General features: G+C 33.8%; 2 protein-coding genes across 3 annotated transcripts; one reads left to right on the top strand and one right to left on the bottom strand.

Annotated features, from left to right (window-relative positions):
* Positions 1-3,811: 3,811 nt before the first annotated feature.
* LOC130813929 (protein DETOXIFICATION 18-like) lies at positions 3,812-7,438 on the top strand. Of its 2 annotated transcripts, XM_057679852.1 has the most exons (7): positions 3,813-4,287; positions 5,148-5,692; positions 6,263-6,346; positions 6,432-6,488; positions 6,599-6,837; positions 6,928-7,046; positions 7,138-7,437. In XM_057679852.1, exons 1-7 carry the CDS (start codon positions 4,021-4,023, stop codon positions 7,261-7,263), a joined length of 1,437 nt encoding a protein of 478 aa, XP_057535835.1. In that variant the 5' UTR covers positions 3,813-4,020; the 3' UTR covers positions 7,264-7,437. The 2 variants fall into 2 exon arrangements, with proteins under 2 accessions (XP_057535836.1, XP_057535835.1); XM_057679853.1 differs by lacking the exon at positions 6,263-6,346 and having other exon boundaries at positions 3,812-4,287; positions 7,138-7,438.
* An 18-nt stretch (positions 7,439-7,456) lies between these two features.
* LOC130813928 (uncharacterized) lies at positions 7,457-25,105 on the bottom strand. Its single transcript, XM_057679851.1, has 19 exons — positions 24,788-25,105; positions 23,742-24,380; positions 22,317-22,517; positions 21,272-21,355; positions 20,635-20,694; positions 19,758-19,802; positions 19,096-19,295; positions 18,520-19,011; positions 17,740-17,827; positions 17,444-17,638; positions 17,268-17,357; positions 16,090-16,152; positions 15,678-15,752; positions 15,024-15,074; positions 14,843-14,920; positions 9,639-9,773; positions 8,548-8,646; positions 8,378-8,443; positions 7,457-7,955 (listed from the first exon to the last, which is right to left on the bottom strand). Exons 2-19 carry the CDS (start codon positions 24,066-24,068, stop codon positions 7,881-7,883), a joined length of 2,424 nt encoding a protein of 807 aa, XP_057535834.1. The 5' UTR covers positions 24,069-24,380; positions 24,788-25,105; the 3' UTR covers positions 7,457-7,880.
* Positions 25,106-25,226: the final 121 nt, after the last annotated feature.

Genomic DNA, 25,226 nt, shown 5'->3' with positions numbered 1-25,226 from the left:
CAACAAATAGAGTTGAAGCTTCCCTATAATTATCTTTTTTTTTTAAAAAAAAGTTTTTGACTTCATATATTTGCCTAGTATGTCTTGAAGAACTTTTAAAATTAAGATAGCAAAAATCATAAACACATACTAAAAATAATGAATGTAAAATTATGAATGTAAAATCATGAAAGATAAAGAGTAATGACATTATAATATAAATTTATTAAAAAAATAGTTTAAATTAGAATTTGATCCTCTAACTTTAAATTACAAATATGTTATCCAATCATTGAATTATTGTAATTTTTATTATATTTTTACACTCTTTAAATTATACTACATCATATATTAGTAAAATAGTTAAAGATAAAAATACAATGATTAATTAAAATATTAACTAATTTATAACTTACTTCGTTGTATTTTGTGTGGCTCACCATATAGGCATATACCCGTTAAACAAGAGATTTAAGGGCAATATTGATATTTTAAATATTTATTTCACTACTAAACAAAACTAATCATATTTTCGCCTATAAACTCTAATTTTTTTTTTATGTATCTTAATGTCTCACCATTAGTTAGCTTTTTATGGCCCATTTTGTATAGATTTTTTAGAATTGCGTAATTTTAGTTTCCTTCGATCATTTTCTAGGAGTAATAAGAAAAAGGATAATCATTATCGTATTTCCTTACCATATTTATATCAAACAATTAATAATTTAATATTTATTAATATTCTTTTCTTTACTTAACTTTTTTCATTCCATTTCTTTTTTGTGATTTATACCAAATAACCCCTTAATTCCAATATAAACAAGGGCAATATTGATATCGTTGTTTTTGACGTATATCTCATTAATTTTAAAGTGACAATTAATAAAATCCTAATTTTTTTCCAATCAGACAAAAGGCTGACTTGCTTAATTATTCAAATTCACCAAGAGAAAATGCAACCATATTAACAATAGTTTAACAATATTAATTTGTGAATTTTTAAAGGTAACAAAAAAAAATTGAGCTCTCAAATAATCTGGGCCTGACCTTCAGGGCCTCCGCTAATGAGGCTCACGTCATGGGGCCTGGCCTGTTTTTACCCGATCCTTAAAAAACACAAAATTTGCATAAATTTTTGTGTGAGACAGACTGTTAGCATCGGACAAAGAGAGTAATTTGCTTATATGACTGTACACGTGGTCTTCTATTCTGATGTGGTTGTACGTGTGGTGTCTTTATCATGATGTGTCAATACTTGGCAGCACATTAAAAGTCACGTCAATAAGTGACTTGATATAAAGGTCACCAACAAGTAAAAGTTTATAGGCTGAAATTTAGGTTCAAAGTTCGCCCAAACAAACATAATAGTTGAAGTTCAATCTGATAAACTATTTTAACCAAAGTTCATTTTGCTAGTTCAAAGTATCGTGGTGCATGCTATTCGCTGACGACATAGTGTTGATAGCAGAAACTAAAGAGGAGGTTAGTAATAAATTGGATGAATAGAGGAAAGCTTTAGAAGGTAAAGGGTTGCGCATAAGTCTTACGAAGACCGAGTATTTGCGCTGTGACTTTAGTGGGACAACACCGGTAGGTAAACCAGAGGTGTTCATTGATGAAGCAGTTGTTAAAAGTACAACCAAGTACAAGTATTTGAGAATTCAAAGGAATGGGGAGATTGACGAAGATGTAAATCATCTTATACAAGAGGGTTGACTCAAGTGGCGAGCAGCCACCATAGTGCTATGTGATAGGAAATTCCCAAGCAAGTTAAAAGGAAAATTCTACCGGGCGGCAATCAGACCTACTCTGCTATATAATGGGAGTGAATGTTGGCCTGTAAAAAAGATTTTTGAACATAAGATGGAAGTTACAGAAATGCGTATGCTGAGGTGGATGTGTGGCACAGATTGATGGATCGAATTAGAAACCAAGAGTTTAGGGACAAACTAAGGGTAGCCCCTATTTTTTGAAAAATGCGCGAAAATAGATTGAGGTGGTTTGGACATGTGCAGAGAAAAACTTTCGCCGCCCTTGTGAGGAGGATAGAAAGCATTATAGTAGAGGGTAAGAGGAGTCGAGGAAGACTCAGGAGAACTTGGGATGAGCAAATAAAAGTTGACTTACATGAGTTAAACCTCTCTGAGGGCCTGACTAGGGATAGGGGTAGTTGAAGACTCTATATCCATGTTTTAGACTACTGATGTTCTCTTAAATTACCTTTTGGTATTCTTGCCATCTTGCTTCTCTCGTTTTTTTTATTATTAGTTTTTGTTTTCTTTTTTCTATAGTTGGTTCTACTTATTTATTTTATTTATATGCAGTTAATTTATCTTTCCCGTGTAGCTACGTCTCCTTATCAATCTCAAGCCGGGGGACTCCTTTAGCCGCGCTCTCCTTTATGAATATGAGGTGCCGCCGTTCTTTCCTCCCCAGACCCTATTCATAATTTTTCTATGAACGAGATACACTGGGTATGATGATGATGATGCTAATTTGATAATCTATACTCAATCGTTTTCAATTAGCGTTCTTCTTAAACCTTTTTTTAATGTCTAAAATCTTTTTTTTCAGCCCCCCTTTTAATTTCTTCTTTTACTTCTAAGGTAATCACTTAACGAATCGAGTTTTGTCTCAATTATAATATATATCACTTTCTTCAAATAAAAGCTGAATTCGATTATTACTACTTCCTTTTTTTTTCTCAGTCTATCTTGTTCATATATGAAGGGTCAATATTTAATATCACCTTTATCGATTGTCCATGCATTTGTGGATACTACAAGTCTACAAATACGTATGGATAATAAACATTGATAACATCAATGCAAATGCACCAAGAAATAAATACAATACTCTTAATATTAATGATGACCAGAAAAGAGTAGGTTAAGAAAATAAATCAGTATTTTGGTTTTCCATTTGGAGTTTGGTCAATAAAAAGATTCCAATATATTTTACCTTTATTATTACTAAACTAATGAAATTTCAATTATTTAGTTATTATAAACGTACATTTTGTAAAACTAAATATAAACATCCCTTATGAATCTAACAAATGAACTTCAAAAATATATGTAGATAATTAGATAAGAATTAAAGTGATAAAAATATTTCCTAAAATAAAAATATCCTAAAGGATAATTATCAGTAAAGTAATTGGCAAAATGTATTAAATATAAGTGACAACCTTCTTCTCTTCATCCCTTCTTCTCTTCATCCTTTCTCTTGATCGTCTTTAGTTCTTTAGTTCCTGATTATGATGAATTAATTCTAAATGGTTTATTAAATTAAGGGCACGTTTGTTGCATATGATGTTTGCTATCGAAGGTAAGTCGAAAACAACTTCTTTGTCAGCGTATGTCATCACTAATAAGGGTAAGATGACGTACAAATAACCCAAACGTCATCTTAAATGGGAGACACTTAATGTTATTCTTGTTGTGTTGACGCCAGGGGCAATTTTGGGTCCACTTAGGTGAAACCGACTGCCTAAGGCGCCTAGAAAAAGGGGTCTCATATATTAACGATATAATTCATTAATCAATTGTAGCTTAGTTGGTGATCTGTTGTTGGTTAAATGTTTAAGACCTATGAATTTTATATTTTTTTTGAAAAATTTGATCTCTATTTTTGCCGTTAATGGTTAACAAAAAAAACCTTAATTTTCTAAACATCATAAATTAAATAGACGTCTATACTCTTTGACAGAGTCGTCTTGAAAAATTTGAGGGCCTTGTGCTGAATTTCTATTTTGCGCCTTATTTATAGTAAATATATTTATTTATTTATAAACTTAACATTTTTCTTTTTGTACGGTCAATCACGTTGCAGACCCTCAAAGACACCCTGGTCTTTGCTCCGCCTTGTCGACCACATTAGTATAAAGATAGTAAATGACAGGCAAGACCAATTCCACACGAATCAAAAAGCCACCAACAAATAAATATAGTTGGGTAGTAAGCTAGCTAGCTAGCTTATAGAAAATCAAACAATTAAAGAATACTCCAATTATATATCTTCCACCATTAAAAGATAAAGATGTGGTTTAATAAGAATGGAAAAACACCATTGTTAGAAGGTGATCATGAAGAAGAAAAGAGTAGAAAAAAATGGTGGGACCAAGTGATAGACTATAAAGAATCAAAGGAACAAATAGTGTATTCATTGCCTTTGGTGTTAACCAATGTATTTTATTATCTAGTTCCTCTTGTTTCTGTTATGTTTGCAGGTCATCTTGGTCAGCTTCAGCTTGCTGGTGCTACTCTTGCTAATTCATGGGCTTATGTTTCTGGTTTTGCTTTCATGGTTAGTCTCTCTAATATTCTTTAATGGAATATATGTTTAATCATTTTATGTTAATGGTAGTTTCTGGTTGAGTTGGTTCCTCAACATGTATTAAAAAGTCAACGTGACTGGTGACAACATATATAGTTTTGGGTTCGAATCTTTTCCATTTCTTATTTGAAATGGATTATGCACATGTATAAGGAGTGCTTATGTCGTGTCTTGACTCTTGAGTCATCGTATTAGGATGGTTGACACAACACAACCTGTTAATGTACATGGCCCATTTCGGCACGGTCTATGCAAATCAATACAATACAAATTCTATTGTCTAGTTGTAGCTTTTTAGCTATAAATGTGGATGCAACGCGTACATTTGTCATATCTCGCGCTAAATAACCCAATAGATAAGATTCCAACCTAATACCGTTTGTCACATTAGATTATGATAGACTGCATGGCCATTGAATAGCAAGAGCAAAGCGCGCTATTGCCTAGGGCCCTAAAGTTTTTAGGGCCTAAAAAAATATTTCCATGTACAAGGTAAAGGTTGATATTAACTTGAATTAATTTAGGTATAATTTACATTTTTTTTTTTGCTATTTTGCTATGAAATATGAGTCATTTGGGGTTTTTATAAAATACTTAAAATATAAACAATACAAAACAAAATGATAACATATTATTTATTACGCCTTAAATTTTTAAAGGCCCTTTTCATTACGCATTAAGATTCCAACCTATTACCTTCTGTCACATTGGATTATGATAAACTAATATGTCAAGGAACCAACTTAACCAACAGTTCAAACTGATGTTTAAAGTCTTAAAATATGCTTATATACTCTGACTAACTGAAAAACACAAATTTGTGATTGTAGCTTGGTCTAAGTGGAGCTCTAGAGACACTATGTGGGCAAGGATATGGTGCAAAACTATACAAAATGCTAGGGATTTACCTCCAAGCATCAACCATAATATCCCTCATTTTCTCCATACCCATATCCATATTATGGTATTACACTGAACCCATCCTAACATTCCTTCATCAAAGCCCAGAAATCTCAAAAGAAGCAGCTACATTCCTTAGATGTTTAATACCAGGACTTTTGGCCTTTGGAAACATCCAGAACATTCTAAGGTTCCTTCAAACACAATCTGTAGTTTGGCCTGCTGTTGTCTGTTCCCTTGTACCTTTGATCCTGCACTTTGGGATCAACTATGTGTTGGTTTACTGCACGTGCCTCGGTTACAGTGGCACTGCTTTGGCTGCTTCCATTACATTCTGGATTTCAGCCATAATGTTGTTTGTTTATGTTCATTATAGTAAGGATTTGAAGCATACTTGGACTGGGTTTTCTAAGGAAGCATTTCATCATGTTGGTGGAAACTTGAAGTTGGCTTTACCTTCTGCTGCTATGGTTTGGTATGTGCCACTTTTAACCTTTTTCGCTCTGAGAATCATGATTTTGCCTAAGTGATTGAATGTTTTCCTTTTCATTGTTTTATTTTTGTGATATGGGTTTGATTCTTACCACCTACAAGAATATAAAACAATCACGTGAAAACCTATTTAACGTGGTGAAAAAAAATATTAGGGCTATGTACACATTCAACCTTTCAAGGGTAGTGGCATTTTGGTAAATATCTCCAACTTTAAGATGGAGATAAATATATAGTCCTCTTCAAAAGACATGCATACCTCTTCCATAAAGTATGTCCCTCTTAAAACGATTCATGTACCTTGAAAAAGGATTTTTCACGGTTTTCACCAACTTATTAGTTTTCATCAGATCGGAGATAAATCCTCTTCCCCCTACCTATAGGAAATTCTCCCGCCTTACCTCAATTTATATATATATATATATATATATATATATATATATATATATATATATATATATATATATATATATATATATATATATATATATATATATATATATATATATATATATATATATATCTAATGTGTATTTGGATGATATACTTCCAGTTTTGAATATTGGGCGTTTGAAATCTTAGTGTTAGCTGGCTTGTTTCCTGACTCGGAAATCACCACTTCTTTGATTGCAATGTGGTAAGAAATTTTTTGGGTAATTTTACATTTTCCCTTATATTTCTGATTATTTCTATGATAATCATCTTTTATAATTTCTTATCAGTGTTAATACAGAAGCAATTGCTTTCAATTTCACTTATGGTTTAAGTGCTGCAGCAAGGTACTTAGCCAACATTACAAAACTATGTTTTATTTCACTTTCTAGGTAGTCTTAATACATGCTGATGGTATACATTAAATTAGCTATAATAATCTAATTATTTATTGTAGCACGAGGGTTTCGAATGAACTTGGAGCAGGAAGATCGGATCAAGCAAAACACGCGATGGGTGTAACATTGAAGCTATCGATCATGCTGACTGCTATAATACTTCTTGCTCTAGGCTTCGGCCACGATGTTTGGGCCGCATTCTTCAGTGATAGCACTCTTATGATGAGTGCGTTTGCTTCCATGACACCATTTGTGTGTATTTCCATATTTCTCGATTCGATTCAAGGCATTCTATCAGGTACTAACAAATCATCTGAATTCCTTGCAATGATTCAACTTTTCCAAGTACATTTGACGATTTTTCATTGGTTTTTCGTCTTTTGAATAGCCGTGTGTAGGGGATGCGGTTGGCAACATTTAGCCATGTACATAAATTTGGGTACATTCTACTTAATTGGTATGCCCATTGCATGCTTACTTGCCTTCAGGTTCAATTTGTATGTCAAGGTAAAAGATTCTCGGTTTCACACTGTATTATGCAATGATTCAAGGCGATCATATTCTAATTCTATTCTCGTCGTTTGTGCATGATTTTTAGGGTCTTTGGGTTGGCTTAATATTCGGCCTTGTGTCTCAAAACGGTTCACTTTTCTTAATAACTCGACTCCAAAAATGGACTACAATCAAGCTTTCTGATGGCGAAGAACACCCAGCATCAGTTTGATTTAGTGCAGCCGATGAGTACTATTCAACGCATCCTTACGAAGTTTTGTTTCCGAATGATGGTTAAGCTTAAGTACTATCTCGAATAGAACATAATGTATTCGGATGTCCATGAATCTAAAATTTTTTATGATCAATTAATTATAGCTACGCTGTCGATTTTTTAAGTTCCAATTGACATCGGAAACAGAAGATTCGCGGAACAAAGAAGCATAGTTTTTATTCCAATGGATAGAGAGAATAATTTACAAGATGAAACACGGGCGCTTCACTTTGAGGCAGCCCGTAATTTTTTTTCCTATATAAATATAGGGATAACCGTCAAACTGCTTCGGCCTCCCCCTAAGATATTCCGTACTCGGGCTATGCGACTATACGTTACAGATTTTTTTTCTTAAAAATAATTGAACCATGGCAGTTAGGGACTATGGCCCTATGCAGATCAAGCTGCTTGACAAGCGCATTCCGCTCCCAGCCGAAAAGAAAAAAGTGAGAAAAAGAGAGAAAACCTGACTATGTATTGACTACGAACAGCAAGAGACCTATATGGCTTCAGTAACTATATGATATCAAACAATCAACATGTTGCTCTATCCGCCTGCTTGTTCTCGATCTAATTTATGACTTCTCGTGCTCAAAGGTAGCCAAACGAGAGTCTGATAAGACTGTAAACATTTGCGTGTCCACAAACAACTGCACAATTAAAACTCAAGAGCGTAAGATATAAGTATTAATGAGTTATACTAGTAGGATATCTCACATTGCAAGAAATAAGTAAGGCTAAAAGTTAAAAAGGTGTTTGGTAAATGACTTTTTCATTAGCTTCTAGCTTTTGGCTGGTCAAACAGACAAAAAAGTATTTGAAAATGGCTTAAAATTAAAACCAAAAGCCTACTATGAGAAGTTTTTTGTTGGCGTTAAGACCCTACTTTTTCACTAATAAACAACTAACAGCCAACAACTATTTTTTACCAAACATCTCCATAACAGGTAAGCTTAAACACTTCGCTTAACTTCCGGCCGGTCAAACCGGATAACCATTTGCCAAATAGACCCACAAAGAAAGTCTAAGAAACAACATAGTCTAACACGAGTGGGTCAAGGGAAAGACGAACCTTGATGAATGGTCGATCTCTACTAGAAAAGGAATCAATAAAACTATCCTTCAGAAGTAAAGAAACCTACAAACAACACAAGATAATTAAGATCCGGTTTTTGACTCCGTGATTTCTCATAATGTTTCAAGTATCCAGGATGCATGAATACGATAGAACATTTCACTTACTCGATCATTTACACGTGTGATGGTATAAGACCTTAGATCTGCACATAGAGACTCCATGTATCTCTTCATGACACCTGAAAAACGCGTAGCAGCTTCAGCCTGCAAACAAATCCAAACTTTATGACGGGCAACGAAGGTTAAGACCACAAGATAAAAAAACAAGAAAACGCAATATTACGGACTTGGGTAGTGATGTCGGATATTGGTACGTGTCCAAGTGTTGAATACGTCTAAATATTCAATTTATACCAAAAATGAAGTGTCTAACTGCCATACCAATGTCCGAGCATCAAGGAACGGACACGGATACGTGAAGCAAAATAAAGAGTCCGAGTACCGATTTAAGAGAAAACAACTAACACATGTAGCAATTAACGTTATTGGAACTTAACGCATAAGTAGCAAGCCAGTCAGTGCAATATGATTATATGAGAAACACTCCGAGAGGACAAAGGCCCAAGTGAAGAAAGGGCCTCGGCAGTTGCACGGAAAAAGGACCCGATGACCCGATATTCACCCAACCTTGTAACCGAACCCGATTTGATCCGACTTCAAAAATGATTTACAATTAAGTAAAAAACAATATGGACACAAAACCCGATTTCAAATCGACCCGAAACACCTAACCCGAAAACAAACCGATGACCCGAATGAACACCTCTACAAGCTTCACCTCATCTTGTCTCAAATTTTTATCGGATTAGCATTAGACCAAAACTACTACATGGGTATGAATATTGGACTTTTAGAAGAGAAAATTGTAGAAAGATGGGGTAACCGAGATGCACATGTTAAGACTAATCAGTAGACATAGATCGAAAATAATATTCGAAATGAAGATGTAAAAAAGGGTCTTGGAGTTCAAATATTCAATACAAAATGAGAAAAAATTGTTTAGGTTGGTTTGATTAAGTGAAAAGAAGACCGAAAAATGTACCACTTACGAAAGCGCTGGTGCTAGCGTGGAAGATTTCCTAGAATATACAACCTTTGCATAAAGCATCAAGATCAACAGACCATCGTATTATATTATGTTATCACGACATATATCGCAACCAATAGCACTTATGACTGAAAAGAGTTGTAAGTACCTGCTCCTCATTGCATTTATGTACAGGGTGTTTCTCAGCTGTCCTACACTGACTAACCAGAGCAGTATGGATTGGAAGAAGTTCAGAATAGAGCTCCTTCCGTAGAGGAATCATGGGCAACGAACACATTTTAACCTGTATAAATACACTTTCAATTAAAGAAAGGTTTACAAAGTAATTATTTTTAAGAACAAAAGCCTGACAAGCAGACTAGAACTTCACAACCACCACTGTCTTTGCCTTTACCAAGCCTCAGTCATGAGTCCTAGGGGCTAGGGATGGCAACGGGTCAGATCTAGACCGTATCCGAATGGATCCAAATTATCATAGGCAAGACCCAAATCCGGAACGGGTCTAAATTTCAGGACGCATATCCTTATCCATGGATTATGTGGATCTTGTATCGGATTCGGGTCCAAAATGTGTCTAACTTGTTCATTGCGATCAATTACACTGACACACACTTTCTCTCTCACAAACACACAATCTCTCTTGCTCTTTCTCTCTCACACACACATGTGAAGATGGTGGATAGATTCCAGTTGTTGATGATGGGTGTGTTTAGTTGGTGATCCTGAATTTCATCATAGACTGATTCAGTTGCTGCGGCGGATGGTGGGTCAATGTGCTAAGGATAGATAAGTGATGGGGGTGAGGCTAGGGTGGGGTCATAAAGAAGTTGACATTGACAGAGGTAGTCTAGGTGGGGTGAAACAGTCGTATTATTAGGAGATTTCATTAGTTGTTTTTAGCGCTTAATTTTTCTTATATATTTGTTCGTTACTAATTATAATTTAATTAGTGATGGTAGTAATTTGAAAATTCTCTACAATGATTAGAAACTTGTTAATTCGTAACGTGATTATGAATCGTAACAAGTAACGTAAACTTTGGAGGTAAAACTTAAAGTTGAGCAACTACCCATAACAGTTCGAGAAAATTTTAATTATTACCCAAGCATATTATATAACCATGATGGGAGTAAATTAAATATTTCACACATATACAAGTGATTTTTAAACATGAAGTACAAGTTACATAACTTGTTACATGTACAACAATTTTTACCCAAACCTTAAACTATCTTAGATAAACCTTTCTTACACCATATTAGACCAAATTGAGGATATAAATCACCTCAAATCAGCCCCAAAACAGCAGCCCCTACCTGCCATACTAGCCTTCTTTTAGCCCCAAAACTCACTTGCACACTCCACCAAACTCTCTACCCAAAGCCCCTATTGTTCTTACCCAAAAACACCATCATAACAAGCATGCAAACATAATAAATCAAGACATTTTCTGTCCATATTTTCAGCTCCATCAACCTTCTTTCACTCTTCATTTTACTCCTTATTTCATCCATAAGCATAGTTGAAGTTCAATCTTCCAATTCCTAGCAAAAGCATCTTCTTTTCTCATCAAATCTTCTTCAAAAGCCCATCTAAAACTTCTGAAAATTTATGTTTATAAACTCAAATCTCCCATAAAAATAATCTTCATCTTAAGAGTTTTCCATAGACACCAAACTTGAAGAAATCCACCAAGTATAGAGTAAGCTATGTTCATTTCTTTATTTCACTAGTTTTTGTTAAAACTTGTTCATGTAAAACATTTTTTTTACATGAATCTTTCTATAAACTAAGATCATTATAAAATGAGTATTTTATCTCTAAACTAAGAAAATCATCATTTATAAATCTATAAAAATAGGCCATAATAGAAAGTAAGAATATGTATTTCTACAAACATATAAATTTTGTTACTTAAAGGATTCAAGTAAAATTATAGGACTTAAGTAAGTATGTTGCTCAACATAATAAGTATACTCTAAATATGTTAAAATTATCACAAGTATTAGTCTAACAACTCTAACTAGGAAAAGTTAAGTGCATGTTAGAAATCCAAAATTATTATTGATTTTTGGATGAATGCAATATGTTTAGTTGAAGAGTTGGAGTTGAGGCTTGAAGGGCAAGGAACCGAAGTTAGAACCACTTCTAAGAACACGTAGGAGCTTACGGAATAATTATATAGGCTTGGAGTCGAGGTATGTCACATGGGGTGATTTTTAAAGGATTTAAGAACAAGTTGGGAAAGTTTGTGTACAAACTTGTTTTTTTTTTAAAAAAAAGAAAAAATTCCCAAAGAGAAGTTCTTAAATCTTGAAAAATGATGTCAAAATGATAAATTTGAGTATGGAATAATTTATTACATGTATTATTATTGTGGGCATCATGCATGTTAATTTTATAAATTATTGTATGTTTAAAGTCATGTTTAACACTACTTTGTGAAAGTTATTGTGATGGAAATGATTATATGAATTTGAAAATATTTGACATACATTTTAAAAGAAATTTCCAGTAGCTATATGTTAAGAAAATTTCTTGGATACTTTTTGTTGAGATTATTCGTTACATTGATATTTTAATGGATTTTAAGGTGTTAAATACTCTTATTATAAAACATGGTATTAGATGAACTCTTCATCATCAAAAATAATTAATAAAAACATATTATAATGTCTCCAACAAGATTTGGCCAGAATATATTTAGTTTGGAATTTTTTTTATAATTTTTGAATAATCGTTAAATTGTTTAACGGTAAATTGTAAAATGGTAAAATATAAAATAATTACCAAACAAAGACATATGGACTTGAAATTCTTATCACATACTCATATGGACAATAGGTAAAATTTGTAAAAGTATGGGAAGGTTTCGTTGACATTTAAAGACCTTAATAATTTTAACTCGGTTATTAATAATCGGTAAGTTTGAAAACGGTAAAATATAAAATAAATACTAAATGACGTCTTTTGGACATGAAAATTTTATGAGACACTTATATAAACAGTAGATACATGTTCAAAAATTTATATGGATTTTCGTGACCATATATGGACTTAAATAAATTTTATTCGGTTTATCGGTAAAATAACAATGTTAATTATTAAAAATACCCCACATGATTTTTAATGGTTATTTAAAATTTTATACCCCTTAAAATAGCTTCTGGAATATCATATAATTTTTATAATATTTTATTCAGACTCAAATAATTTTAAACCTATTTTATTCTATTTATCGATAAAATGTCTATACAAAATAATAAAACATCATACATGAGTTTTATAAGTTCAAATGGCCTAATAAACATGTTATATGACTTCTGGAACTTTGGTATAATTTTATAAAATAAGTTATTAATTATTTACTAATTTATCAAATTAATAGAAAATGTTTATTTATTAAAAAGTGTAATATTGTTAATTAAATTTGGGTAAAAATAGACCTATATAAAAAAATTTATAATTATATTAATAACCTACTGCCTCATAGTATAAATTAAGTTTAAATTAGATGGTTTATAAATTTTTATGGATTTAGACACCATTTAAATAACGGTAAATACCCAAATTGTCGAAAATAATTGTAAGATCGTTATAAATTCGCATAACCAATTATAATCTGATGGGACAACCTTAAATTCATTTTAAATAAGGTATTATAATGACTTGATTAATTTGGTCTTTGTTGGAGAATTAATATGTACTTTGTAAATCAATTATCAATTTTATTACCGGCAAAACTATCTCGTATTTAAGAAAATAGTGTTTTATGAAATCTTCTGTCGTAATGATTTTATAGACTTATGAATCATATTCTAGTTCTTTTGAATGAATTTCAAAACCCTTTTAAGTTATATTTACTTTAAGAAGGATTGAAACGAAACATTTTAGTGGTTTCCTTAAAAAAATCGTATTGAACTTTAATTACTTTTTGTTACGATGCATTTCCATACATGCTAGTGATGCCCCAATATAATACAAAGGTTATGTTTAATGATATGATTATGCTAAGCATGTTTTACCCATGTGGGAAATATTATGATTTGATTTTGCTAAGTCGCAAATAAAGTATGTTTTGCTATGTGCAAATAAAAGATGTTTATCATATGGAAAAAGTTAATATTTTTGAATTTCAAATGCTATTAAAATTACAAGATATATATTATGTACAAAAAAATATTTTATCCTAAATGGCGGGTACATATGCCACAGCAAATGTTGTGTGCATGATTAAACGGCTCACCAATGCTGAGCGCGTATTGTTCACAATACCATTGTGTTACACTTGCCGGACATGTCGCGGACGGTAGACCGACTACCAAACGAGTCACAGGATGACTCACAGAGTACCCATGTAAACTTATGATATGAGTTTGAAATTGATTTGGATCTATTGAGATCTTATGATTTATGATGAAAAATGAGAATTTGAAATTACTATAGAGCCATTGAACTGAATTTGAATCATAATATGATTTATCAAATGAAAAAGCATATTTCAAAATGAATTTACTCAAATAAAAAAAAAGATTTTAATAACTTGTTTGACGGACACCAGTGTGTTTATACTCGGCCTTTTTGCTGATACTATGTTTTGTATGTTTTTCCAATGGTTTTGTTTTTAGAGTAAACCCCTATGGCACCTCGACGGAGAATGGATATGCGAGCGGAAGTCGAACCCGAGTTGGAGTATGACTCCCCTTTTGTTTAGATCTCTTTATTGTATTTGAGAGACTATTAGTTTAGATTTAGACTATTTTAAGGATGTAATTTGAACTTTGGACTTATTTCGATTTGGTTGTAATTTTCCTATATTTTGGACAGTTAAGACTTCCGTTATATTGCTTTGGTTTGGTTCAAGTATTAAACTTGAATATTGGTTTGACCTTTAAGTAACCCCTTAATTGTGTTAGCAAAAGTAAGCTTTCGCTTGATTAATACTATATTCCAGTTAGTATTTGCCTTCATAATTCGAGGCGGTTACATGGGGTTGGAGAAGGGAGCGATGTGAAAGACCAGAGTTGAGCTAGTGCTTTAGAAAGTGGTCAACGGTTGTAACGGATGGTCAGTTGCTGGTCATGGTTAAAGGCGTTTGGGCAAATCATCAAATCCCAAACTCCCCCTTGGGACTAGATTTAGAGGGATTTGGGTGAATCAAAGAAAAAAAAAAGTGGGGATAGTAATTTTTTTTAAAAGTGATTAATTATGAGACGAAGTGTGTAATTCAAGTTATATCCCACTAGGCAAACAAAGAAGGCAATTTTGAAGGCAGAACATTACATGCTTGCCATAAATAACACTATGCTTAAAAAAATGCTGTTATGTTTATATTTAGGAAAGAGTACAAACCTGATCCTTTGCTACATTAACGAGGACTAGATTAGATGTCTTAATCTTCACGTCTGCTGGTTTATTCTTCATCCCAACCTGTAAACCAAAAGAACAGAGAGCTTTATCAAAATCACAATATCCTTTGTTTTAACATACTCGGATCTAGAAAGAGAATGTGAGAGCCAATATAAAAACTTACAACATAAGGAACAGGAGCATCAAGAAAATCCAGCATCTTCCCAGGGAGAATCTGAAATAATGAAATACATCAATCAGATAATATATACAATAATACAATGCTCCATAACAGATTACCATCTCATGATTGTAACATAACTCTGAAGTCTGAACATTATTAGCAACTCAAAATTATTAGCAATACAAATGTGCGTAGAGTAAAAACAAGGCCACGTTGCGTCGTGTCGGCCGCATTGTAAAGTATTTCAAAAACAACGTACCAACGTTTCCCATGTTGTAAAGGTGTAAAAAAAACCGTGTCTTGGGTCGTATCAAGGAATATCTATCAAACGATATTTAGGTGTAACGATAATTGCATCACTCCTGTTATCGCATCACCATTTCGTGACAGCAATCGCGACCATGCGCATTTTTACTCTATGAATGTGCCACATATTTTTGAGCTACCAAACACAATACACATTATTTCTCTTTTCCCTTTCAATGTCTAGTTCTATATTCACCGATTAGCTGATATAAATTTAACATTATGTTGAGATGTCCAAGCAAGCATATTTCCACGGTTATCAAGAAATCAGAAAGAGTGAATAGTTTGCATGGTAAATCACTAAACGAAGCAGAGGAGAGTAGAGATGAGACAATGTAACCCACTCACTGATAGAAAGAGACTTTGCCATTCAAACGGACGAATCATAGGAATGATAGATAGCACTACAGCTGACAGAATACCCTGTAAAATTTCAATTTTGATGGTGAGGACGAAGCAAAAGCTCACATCTAACAACAAAACATACTATTAACTAGAGCATAATAATAGAATGAATAATCAGATTCAAAGAAATAATTACGTTTAAAATGCCACCGGAACCCGGATCGCCATCACCGGCGATCTGAGTCTCGAATCCTCACGAATTCGGCACGGACGTTTCCGACCGGAAACCGGAGGTCCGATCCGCGTTTCGTGCTTCATTGATATGGACAGTTTTAGGAAATCCGTCAAATATTTTGCTCCATACACAAAAGCATAATAATAGAATGAATAATCAGATACAAAGAAATAATTTTACCAGATTAGATCCGACCACCACCACTTGTTTCTCCAACAGTACTCCAGTAAGCAAGTCCAAAATCTGAAATGAAAGATGCTTAATAATGAGATCATCAATTAAAACAGTATGATTTCGAAACAACCCAGAGTATAGGCAGGTGCGTTTACACGCATATCAGGATGATGAAGTCTATAACTTACAAGAAAAGAACAGGAATCAATCGTTATAATTATATTTTCAAAATACCACATTCTTTTACCCCAATATATTGAGTTGCTCCAACCTAAAGAATATATACGCATATGAAAAAATCTTATAAAATATTAACGGCGAGACATATAAAGAATTTATCTATGCAAAGATAGAAAAAGAAAAATGCTCAACTACTAGATAGTCACATGTTGATGATGTATATAATTAAAAGGCTGTAGAGTCGGTTTTTTAATGCATCCAAGCTAATACACATATTCAAACAATACTTTTTTGTCTCGGAAATTAGGAGATAATCTTTCAAACAATCCCTCGAGGCCCTTTGAATTTGGAAAACTTTCCATTTATATACATCACTTAACTTTGCTATATTTCCTTTTTTGGCTATGATCTCGCATTCTATTTTAATTACCTCCACACTCATTCTCTCTCTTTATCTCATCCATATATTTCTTCTATCCATTTTTTTTGTCTTATTCTCTAATTAAAAATTAATGAAGTAACACTATCATCCTATCTGAAACTCGAGTCTCTGCCTCAATATTACAATTTGGGAACAAATTTCCCACTTTGCATCCACGGGAACTTTATTTCCCATGAAACTGTCCATGTAGGACGGTGCACAAAATATTTTTTATTCTTTAGATCAAATCGTTATCTCAAATTACGATTTGTATTATTTTTTAGCAAACTGCTATCTGAGATGACGGTTTAATCCAAACTATAATTTTGAGAAAAAAAATTAAAAAAATGAGAATTATTTGAGAAAAATTTTTATAAAAAAATGTTATCCTACGTGGACGATATGGAGGGTGATATATTTCTCTGTTATGTAAAATGGAAATTATTTTGTAAAAAGATAATATTGTGGGAATAGACTCCTCAAACTCAAAGAGACATAGCGAGTATTACACAGAAGATAAATGATTTTTAGGATAAGTTACAAACTTCAGCCCCACAAGATAGATAAATTAACAGAAACATACACTATCCAAAGAAAGCACTCGACAGATTGTTGCCGTGGTCCAAACAGATAATGCTACAGCTTCTTCTGCAGCAGCTAACCTAGCATAGACCTGAAAGTCACAACTTATGCTAAGAAAAATACATCTCATACAGGAGCTAGTATCAAGAAAAGATAAATATCAAGGACGAAGCATACCTCTGCAGATTTAATTGGATCATGCAACTCACTATCTAAATCACTTTCATCTATACCAAGATCGGATATTGAAAAGCGTTTGTACTGAATAGCCTGAAGGTGTTCAAGTGGCTGAAACACTACCTCACCCCCTCGTGGAGGAATAGGGAGAGCTCCATAAGCACAAACTATTTGCAGTAGATCATTCTTATTCTCCTGTGAGAACAAACAGAAAACCCAAAAACTTAAAAAAAAACACGATGGACAGCTAGCACAAAATTTCTAAGCATTTTATATAATGGACAGAGTAAACAAACCTTAGCCCATTCCATAGTCATGAAATCGCCAGAACAATCACTATCCTGGTTTGAAAAGCAATCATCATCATCCATGCTTCTAACCGAACTGTCAAGAGAGACTAATGTGATTATTGGCTGTACTAAAAATTGGAGATATTAACATGGTGATTTTACATTCCACGACTTGAAAATAATGCAAGAATATGGAATAAAAACTCCCCCGTTACGTTACGCCTGTTATACAACCTGTTTGGAAGATGTCACGACATAAATCCCATTATATATCAGTGCATGAAATTTCACGGTCAAAAAGTCACGTTGACCCTTATGTAACATGTAACACCCGTTATTTCACCATTACAACGTTATTTCTCTTCCCGTTAAAATTTCATTAATACCCATTAACTTTAATTATTACGATCACTTAAATTAAAGTTACTCATAAGTATAGTTGATAAACAAAATAATTAACTAATAACTAATAAGTTAATTAATTATACACTAAAAAAATCTCAAATATTGCAATTATAACAGCTAGTTGTGTATTATTGTATAATAATAGTAGTTCAACAATAAAAATGCAATTATAAGTTCAAAACTCCCTTATGTGATTTTTTTTCGAAAATCACACCGCATCTGCCATGATTCGCGTTATTTCTTCTTTATCATCGTTTTCTGCGACTCCGCGACCCAGATTTTTTTCCATGTGACAAGATCGAACCTAGTAGATGGAATAAATAAAAGCAGAAATAAAATGCTAACAGTAAAAAACTTTGTATAAGACTTGATGTGTTATACCTGTGGAAAGACAAAGAGCTGTTGCTTCTCTCCAGTTTTAGATGGTCAGAATGAGATGATAAGGTAGGCTCAGGTGATAGAGTAGGCTCAGGTGAAGAAGTATTGTATTCATAATTCTCATACGGTTTACCAAACCCATTAGCACGGCTTTCAGATGCAAGATCATCACAATCTTGTAGATCCCTTTTTCCATCTTGATCAACCTCTTTGGAAGGACCGAAATCTGAGGCCTCGCTATCATTTGATGGAGATTGAGATTCCCCAATCTTGGACGAATTAGATAGGACATCATCATCAGTTATGATACCAGCAGCAGCAGCGGTGAGGGCTATCGCCTTATCAACGGGAATTGCTGATGACATCCACTCAGTGTCCTTACAAGGCGATTCAAAATTTTCATATTGTACCCTTGAAGGAGACGGGGAATACCCACAAAGACTCATTTCACTAACAAACTGTGTTATTCGATTCAAACGCTCCTGTGAGATAATACTGCCATGAAAAATGAAATGAATTTAGTAGCAAAACTCAACAACCATAACTAAAATGCATTATAAAATCCCTTAAAAGGCTAACCTATTAAGCATCTCATAGTGTAGCTCAAAGAAAGGAACTCGGGTTAGCAAACAATAGCAGCGAGGTGCAGAGACCAAGAAACGGCTGCCTCCTACAGATGGATTACACAAAGGTGAAGAAGAACCCAAGATAGCGGGTGGCCGTTGAACAATCTCTGGTACATGAAGGCAAACACCATATAGTGTTCCACTATCTGCAGCCTACGTTAGTATAAGAAATTTCAGTATCAAGCATCAATTCAAAGAATTGATTCTCATTTCGCACTGTGTGCACTTGAGGGTTTTCCACCCCAAGTGCTATCTTGTTCATCTTACCAACCAAAAATAATGTTAAGCTGGTATAAGATTACATTTATATTTTTCACATTTTAGGGATTTTTATTGTGAGGGGGGTGTTAAAGATAATGGCAATTCACTTTGCAGTTTTGAAATTTTTTAGGTCCATTATATTTTACTAACATCAATACCAGTGTCACGTGATTCGCTAATCTCCTCGCAAATCGCGAATCAGAAAAAGCAAACTATGGTCGGTTTTGGCTATTCTTGGGCAAATTAGAGCGAATCGCGAATTCAAAAGGCAAATTAGCTAGCTAATTATGTTACACTAATCAATACCATGAAGGCATGTACACATCCTATATCAGCCTTATAGGGTCGTCTTACCTTCAGTGAGAAAACGAATGCTAAGTCATCCCTACCCATATGCTCCTGTATAATAATGCAGAGGAACAAAATATTTACACATTAGAAAGGATACCAGGATAGATGCACTAAAATATATACTACCTCCAGTTTTTTAAGTTATCATTTCTCCCATAAACCCTCATGTCTTTGGGAGAAATGATGCAATAAAAAAATAGAAGTATTACGGAATACAGACAAAGTCACTCAGGGCATATGATGACAAGCTTGCTAGGTGCATGTGGTATGAATCCCCACCTTGGAACCTAGAGCCAGATGTCAAAGGGTCTATTCCTACGCCTTACACTTCTTGCGGTGGGGATTTTCCTTACCCTTCCGTAGCCTCACACTAAAGTCCTGTAATGGCTGCATTGGGCGACCCTAGCGGGGTCACGTTCAATTGGGCCTTTCATCTTAACGAAGCCGTGAAAAAAGGAATATAATAATGGAAACAAACATAAAATAAGTTGTAATGTAACCAATCTTATCACCAGTCACCAAAATATGCGTTGGTGATAGCAAAATAAGCAGAATGTTGTATTATAATATGGCATCAAAATCTATGCAATAGTTGCAGAAAATACATGATAATTAATAACCCTCTTCACTCTAAAACTTGATGTTTATGTCTCCTCTTCGTCACACTTTCCTCCAATCCTCAACATATCGCTTCAACACTCAAAAAGAAACTAAGATCTCTATTTAGCTTACACCTTTCACCATATGCAATGGAATGAATTGTAAATTAATAACCTATCACCAATAGAAACTGGGATCGCTCATCGTTCATCCAGAATTAACCACTAGCCCCTACTATATTATTTTTGCGCAACAGCATGAAAAGAAATATAAAAAATACCTGTCCATAAACAAGTGAATTCAAATCACTCAAGGATGGAGTTCTCTCCATCAGCCGAGCCTGAAATTAATAATACAAAGAAAAATGCGTTATAAACTATGCATAATATAATAAGATGAGTTGTGGACATACATAAACCAAGACAAGTAATGGTGTTAAAATGCTCATTTGTTACCCATATGTGAGTTGCTCCACATTAGAGAAAGAGAAGAGTATACATCACTTTATAAACTTGAGGAGTAACTCATACTAAAACCAATTCATTTTAGTAGTGAACCTCATTTGGGTTTGTATGTAGGTTACCTCTTCTCCTTCTTGTTTAGGTTGTCTAGCCAGGGTCTCACCATGAAATATGTCTCATACTTGGGTTAAATAGCCTAATAATATAAAATTTTAGCTTATGAGCTTCTTGTTTTGAGGTCGTCTCACCGTGAGACAGTCTCATACAAGACAGGTTGTTTTCTAAATTCTATCAAGAGGAGATGCATAAACCCGGACAGGTACAGGATATGGCATATGGCATCAGAAATGAAGATAACAAATTAGCAAAATCAAAAAGAGTTTAATATCACAAAATCAGACCATATCCATCCAGTTTCACAAAAGTAGCATCTCAAATACCAAATCAAAATATGACCTTGACACCTCCAGGGAAAGAAAAGACACAGAAATCTTTGAGGCGCATAGGCAGTTTCTTCCCATGTGGATACTTGAAAATTATCTGCAGGAAAAGATAAATAATTACATTAACATATATTCTTACCAGAACATGTAAAATCATCCTAAAATATAGAGGCCAAATGTGAAATCATTAGAGGTGCGAGCCTTAAAACTTCAGTCGTATAGGTCATCCAAAATTCTGTAAACACCATGAGATGTGTCAAGAAACACAACCTGAAATCCTAAATTGTTTTTTAGTTTTTCTGGTTATCAGTAGCAGCACGAAATTCCTTTTCTCTTGTATCTTGTTCATCGACAGATCACAGAACTCATCTAGATGTGAATTTTGATCCAAGCAATCTAGTCCAGAAGTATTTAGTTTATTCAATCAATTAATTATGGTCAAATAAAGCACCTATTTTCTTGTGCATATTTTTCTTGTAAAAATGCATTCCGAAAAAATATGCCTCCAAGTTTAAGTTGTGTCAAATGAACATTGATTGACACTAATAGCCTAATAGGTTTGATAATTCATTCAGAAATAGTGAAGGTGGATTCTTCAGTGTTTTCCAACAATATTTTCCTAAATAAGACTATGCAACAGCTAAGCTTTTTACTTTCCCAACACAATCAAGTGGAGCACAGAGTTGGATTCACACATTGTTTACAAATATAACTAGCCAAATAATACTTATGTTTACAATCACAATTACTATTTCATAGATCCATATTCATTAGCGTGAAATTTCAGTTAATGTCTAGAACATCTCCTTAAAAAACAGAGATATTTGGATTTCACCTTCCCAAATATCTTAATCTAATTCCTTCTAACAAATGATCATTCATTAACACTACCTAACTACCACAAACATTATTGACAACCCATAACACCTACATCACAAGCTTATCTAGAAGCTAGGCTAAACACGGAATAGAAAACCATATATTCAAGCGAATGATAATAAATCAAAAAAACAATAACTTTCCCCATGAATAGCATAAATTATTATTCGGAGTTGAACCTGAGGATCCAGCAATGGAGGAGAAGGTCCGCAATTATATGATGATCTTCCATCCAGTTCCTCTGTTCTAGCCACTTCTGCCTCCCACTTTTTCCTTCTAGCAAATGCATCCTCAATGGCTTCAAGGTTGGCATCTGGATGTAGACCACTAACTATGAAGTGTTCGAATAGGGAAATGGGCTCCTGATATTTACTACGATCCTAAAGACGCAACAAGGTACAAGTTATTCTGTTGCAAAGCAGAAGTTCCAATTTCAAAAACATCTAAATCATCCTATCCTCTTCCTCCACATTATAAATAACGCAACAAACTAAAAATTAAAGGGTACATTAAGGGGGTATTTGGTATGAACTTTATAATACTAATTAAGGGATTCAATTACCATTACTCCACATCTTTTGTTTGGTATAGTATAAGGTTAACCCAATCCCTTTCTTGAGGGTAATGGATACCCTTATTTTGTTACCACACATTTATGTCAAGAAACAAATTTCCTTTTTATGATCAAGTAAGTGTTTCTCTTATAATTTTAGACCAAACATCATCTAACTACAACCCATACCCTTACCCTTACTCCTCTTTATCATTTCCCTTTCCATTACATTTTATGCTCCCATAACAAACACCCCCTAAATATGCAACAAACTTTATATTTGGAATCAGGTAGATCCTATGAAGACATGCTTCGAATTTATAATTCACAGCTATGTTATTTCGACTTTTCGTCTTACCTTGCATAGCTATGCTAGACACTCAGCACTCATGAGTCATGACATGCTTATAGAAAACTTATCCAACACTTCCAGTGTCAACGCCTCAACAGACACTCTAATAATCTTGAAAACATACTTAAAAAGAGAAAATTGTGAACACCAAAGAAGATAACATCATGTGATACATGTTCACAAATGCGCATGCTGTTGAACTTTGACAAGAAGCAGGAAGAAAAAATGTGTATGCAAATATTTGCATGTGAACTGACGAGCTCGTAGAAGGTATTCAAAATCAAGAATATTATTTGTGAATGTAGTGTCCCCGTACCTATGCCCTATTTTAGGATAGTATATCCTTGCCTAAAGTTTTTAGCTTTGACATGTCTCATTATTGGGTATGTACCCATTACCCACGCTCACACATGTGAACATAGCTTGCCAGGGAAATCAACACTCTCCATTTTTTTTAGTCAAAAATCACAACTCCATTGCAAACTTATATGTCAAGGTTAATTTCGACAGAAAAATCTTGAACCAAATGAGGGGATTTTTTAGCCAGTACGAACTAGAAACAGATAGATTCAATGTTTGACTAACACATAACTACCATAACTAAAAAATATAATCAAAAATCACATGATACAATTCAGAGCAGCATTTTATTACGGAAATAATAAACTACACGAACAAACAACATAAAATAAAACATACTTGGGTATGCAGTTGATACCACTGGCGTTTCTGGTTTGCGAGTACCTCAGGGTTAAAATTGAACCGTCCATTCTCATACTGCGAGTTCCCACCCCACCGCCAAGCCTTTGATATCTGAGACTTCAATTGCTCGAAACTACTACGCCTGCGTGTGTGGTTTACAGTTTCACTCTGATTTCGTTTATGTCCGGTCCAAACGGGTGATGTATTGGCACTACTCAAGTACTCATTTGCTACCCTAACAGCCTCCTCGGAGATTTGGTGCAAAACCCACAACGGTGAAGACGGCTGTTGTTCATGTACTTCAACATCCCCATTTAACTCCATTTCAACAAAACCTTATCTCATCCTTGATCATTCATGTTAACAATCATCCAATACTACCATCATGGATCATATGATTTGTCATGAACCCACCATATATACCAAATAAACAAAAAATCACACCTTACAATAATCCCAAAAGTGACCAAGTCTATGAATTATGGCAATCTAATTACATATTGAGCAGACCCACCAACTATAAACTTTGATACCCTTTTCCAATGTCTCTACTCTACACTGATCTTCCAACCAGGAAACAGCTTTAAAAAGAAACTCCAAAAAGTTGTTATCTTTATGAATTCAGCAATTAATTCCCTACATATCAATGAATGAAAATGACATTGAATTTTAATATGCCTCAGTCAAACAAAACATAACCTAAAAAACATAGAAACGTACATAAAAGTAAAATCCCAATCAACCATTCATCTTTCTGGTCATTTTCTCAATACCCATATGAGAAAGTCAGGAAATTTGACCTCTTTAAATTCTAAACTCACTAATTTGGAGGATAAACAAATTAAATTATTATAAGGGTACATACTATATAGCAAAAAAATAAAATAAAATAAAATCTGAAGGATCATTTTTAGTACATATCAGCAATCTTACACAGTTTACAACACCCACTTCACCCCCAAAAGGATAGAAAAAGGAGAAACTGACCAGCAAATAAATTAACAAAAATAGTAAGTTAAGAAAACACAATTACACAAGCATACCTCTTTAGAGTTACTAGGGTTAGATTGATTGCACAAAAATGGAGTTCAATCATAGGAAATGGGAAAAAGTGGGGAAAGAAAGAGATGAGATGATGGAAAGGTCTCCACAAATGGGCAGGGTGGGGGCTCTATGTAAAGAAAGGTCAGTACTTTAACTTAAACATGGAGAACCTGTTCATAGACCCATTGAATATAGTGAATATGAATATTTATGAGGAATTATTTGTCAATTTTAGTTTTTACTTTTAGATCAAAGAGGACCCACATGAATCATTGTTTAGCTTGTAAGAGTACTTGGAAGATGGATGCATGGAAAATCAACTATGTTTTGTTGGTTTTTGGTTTAATCTTCTTATTTTTGTACTATTTTGAGAAATTTTGTTGTTGATGATGATGGGTAATTGGTAGATGAAATTGTTGTAGTACTACTAAAATTGGT

The sequence above is a fragment of the Amaranthus tricolor genome, chromosome 5 (genome assembly GCF_026212465.1).
Source record: "Amaranthus tricolor cultivar Red isolate AtriRed21 chromosome 5, ASM2621246v1, whole genome shotgun sequence".
NCBI lineage: Eukaryota > Viridiplantae > Streptophyta > Magnoliopsida > Caryophyllales > Amaranthaceae > Amaranthus > Amaranthus tricolor.
This window is presented reverse-complemented; position numbering and strand designations above follow the sequence as displayed.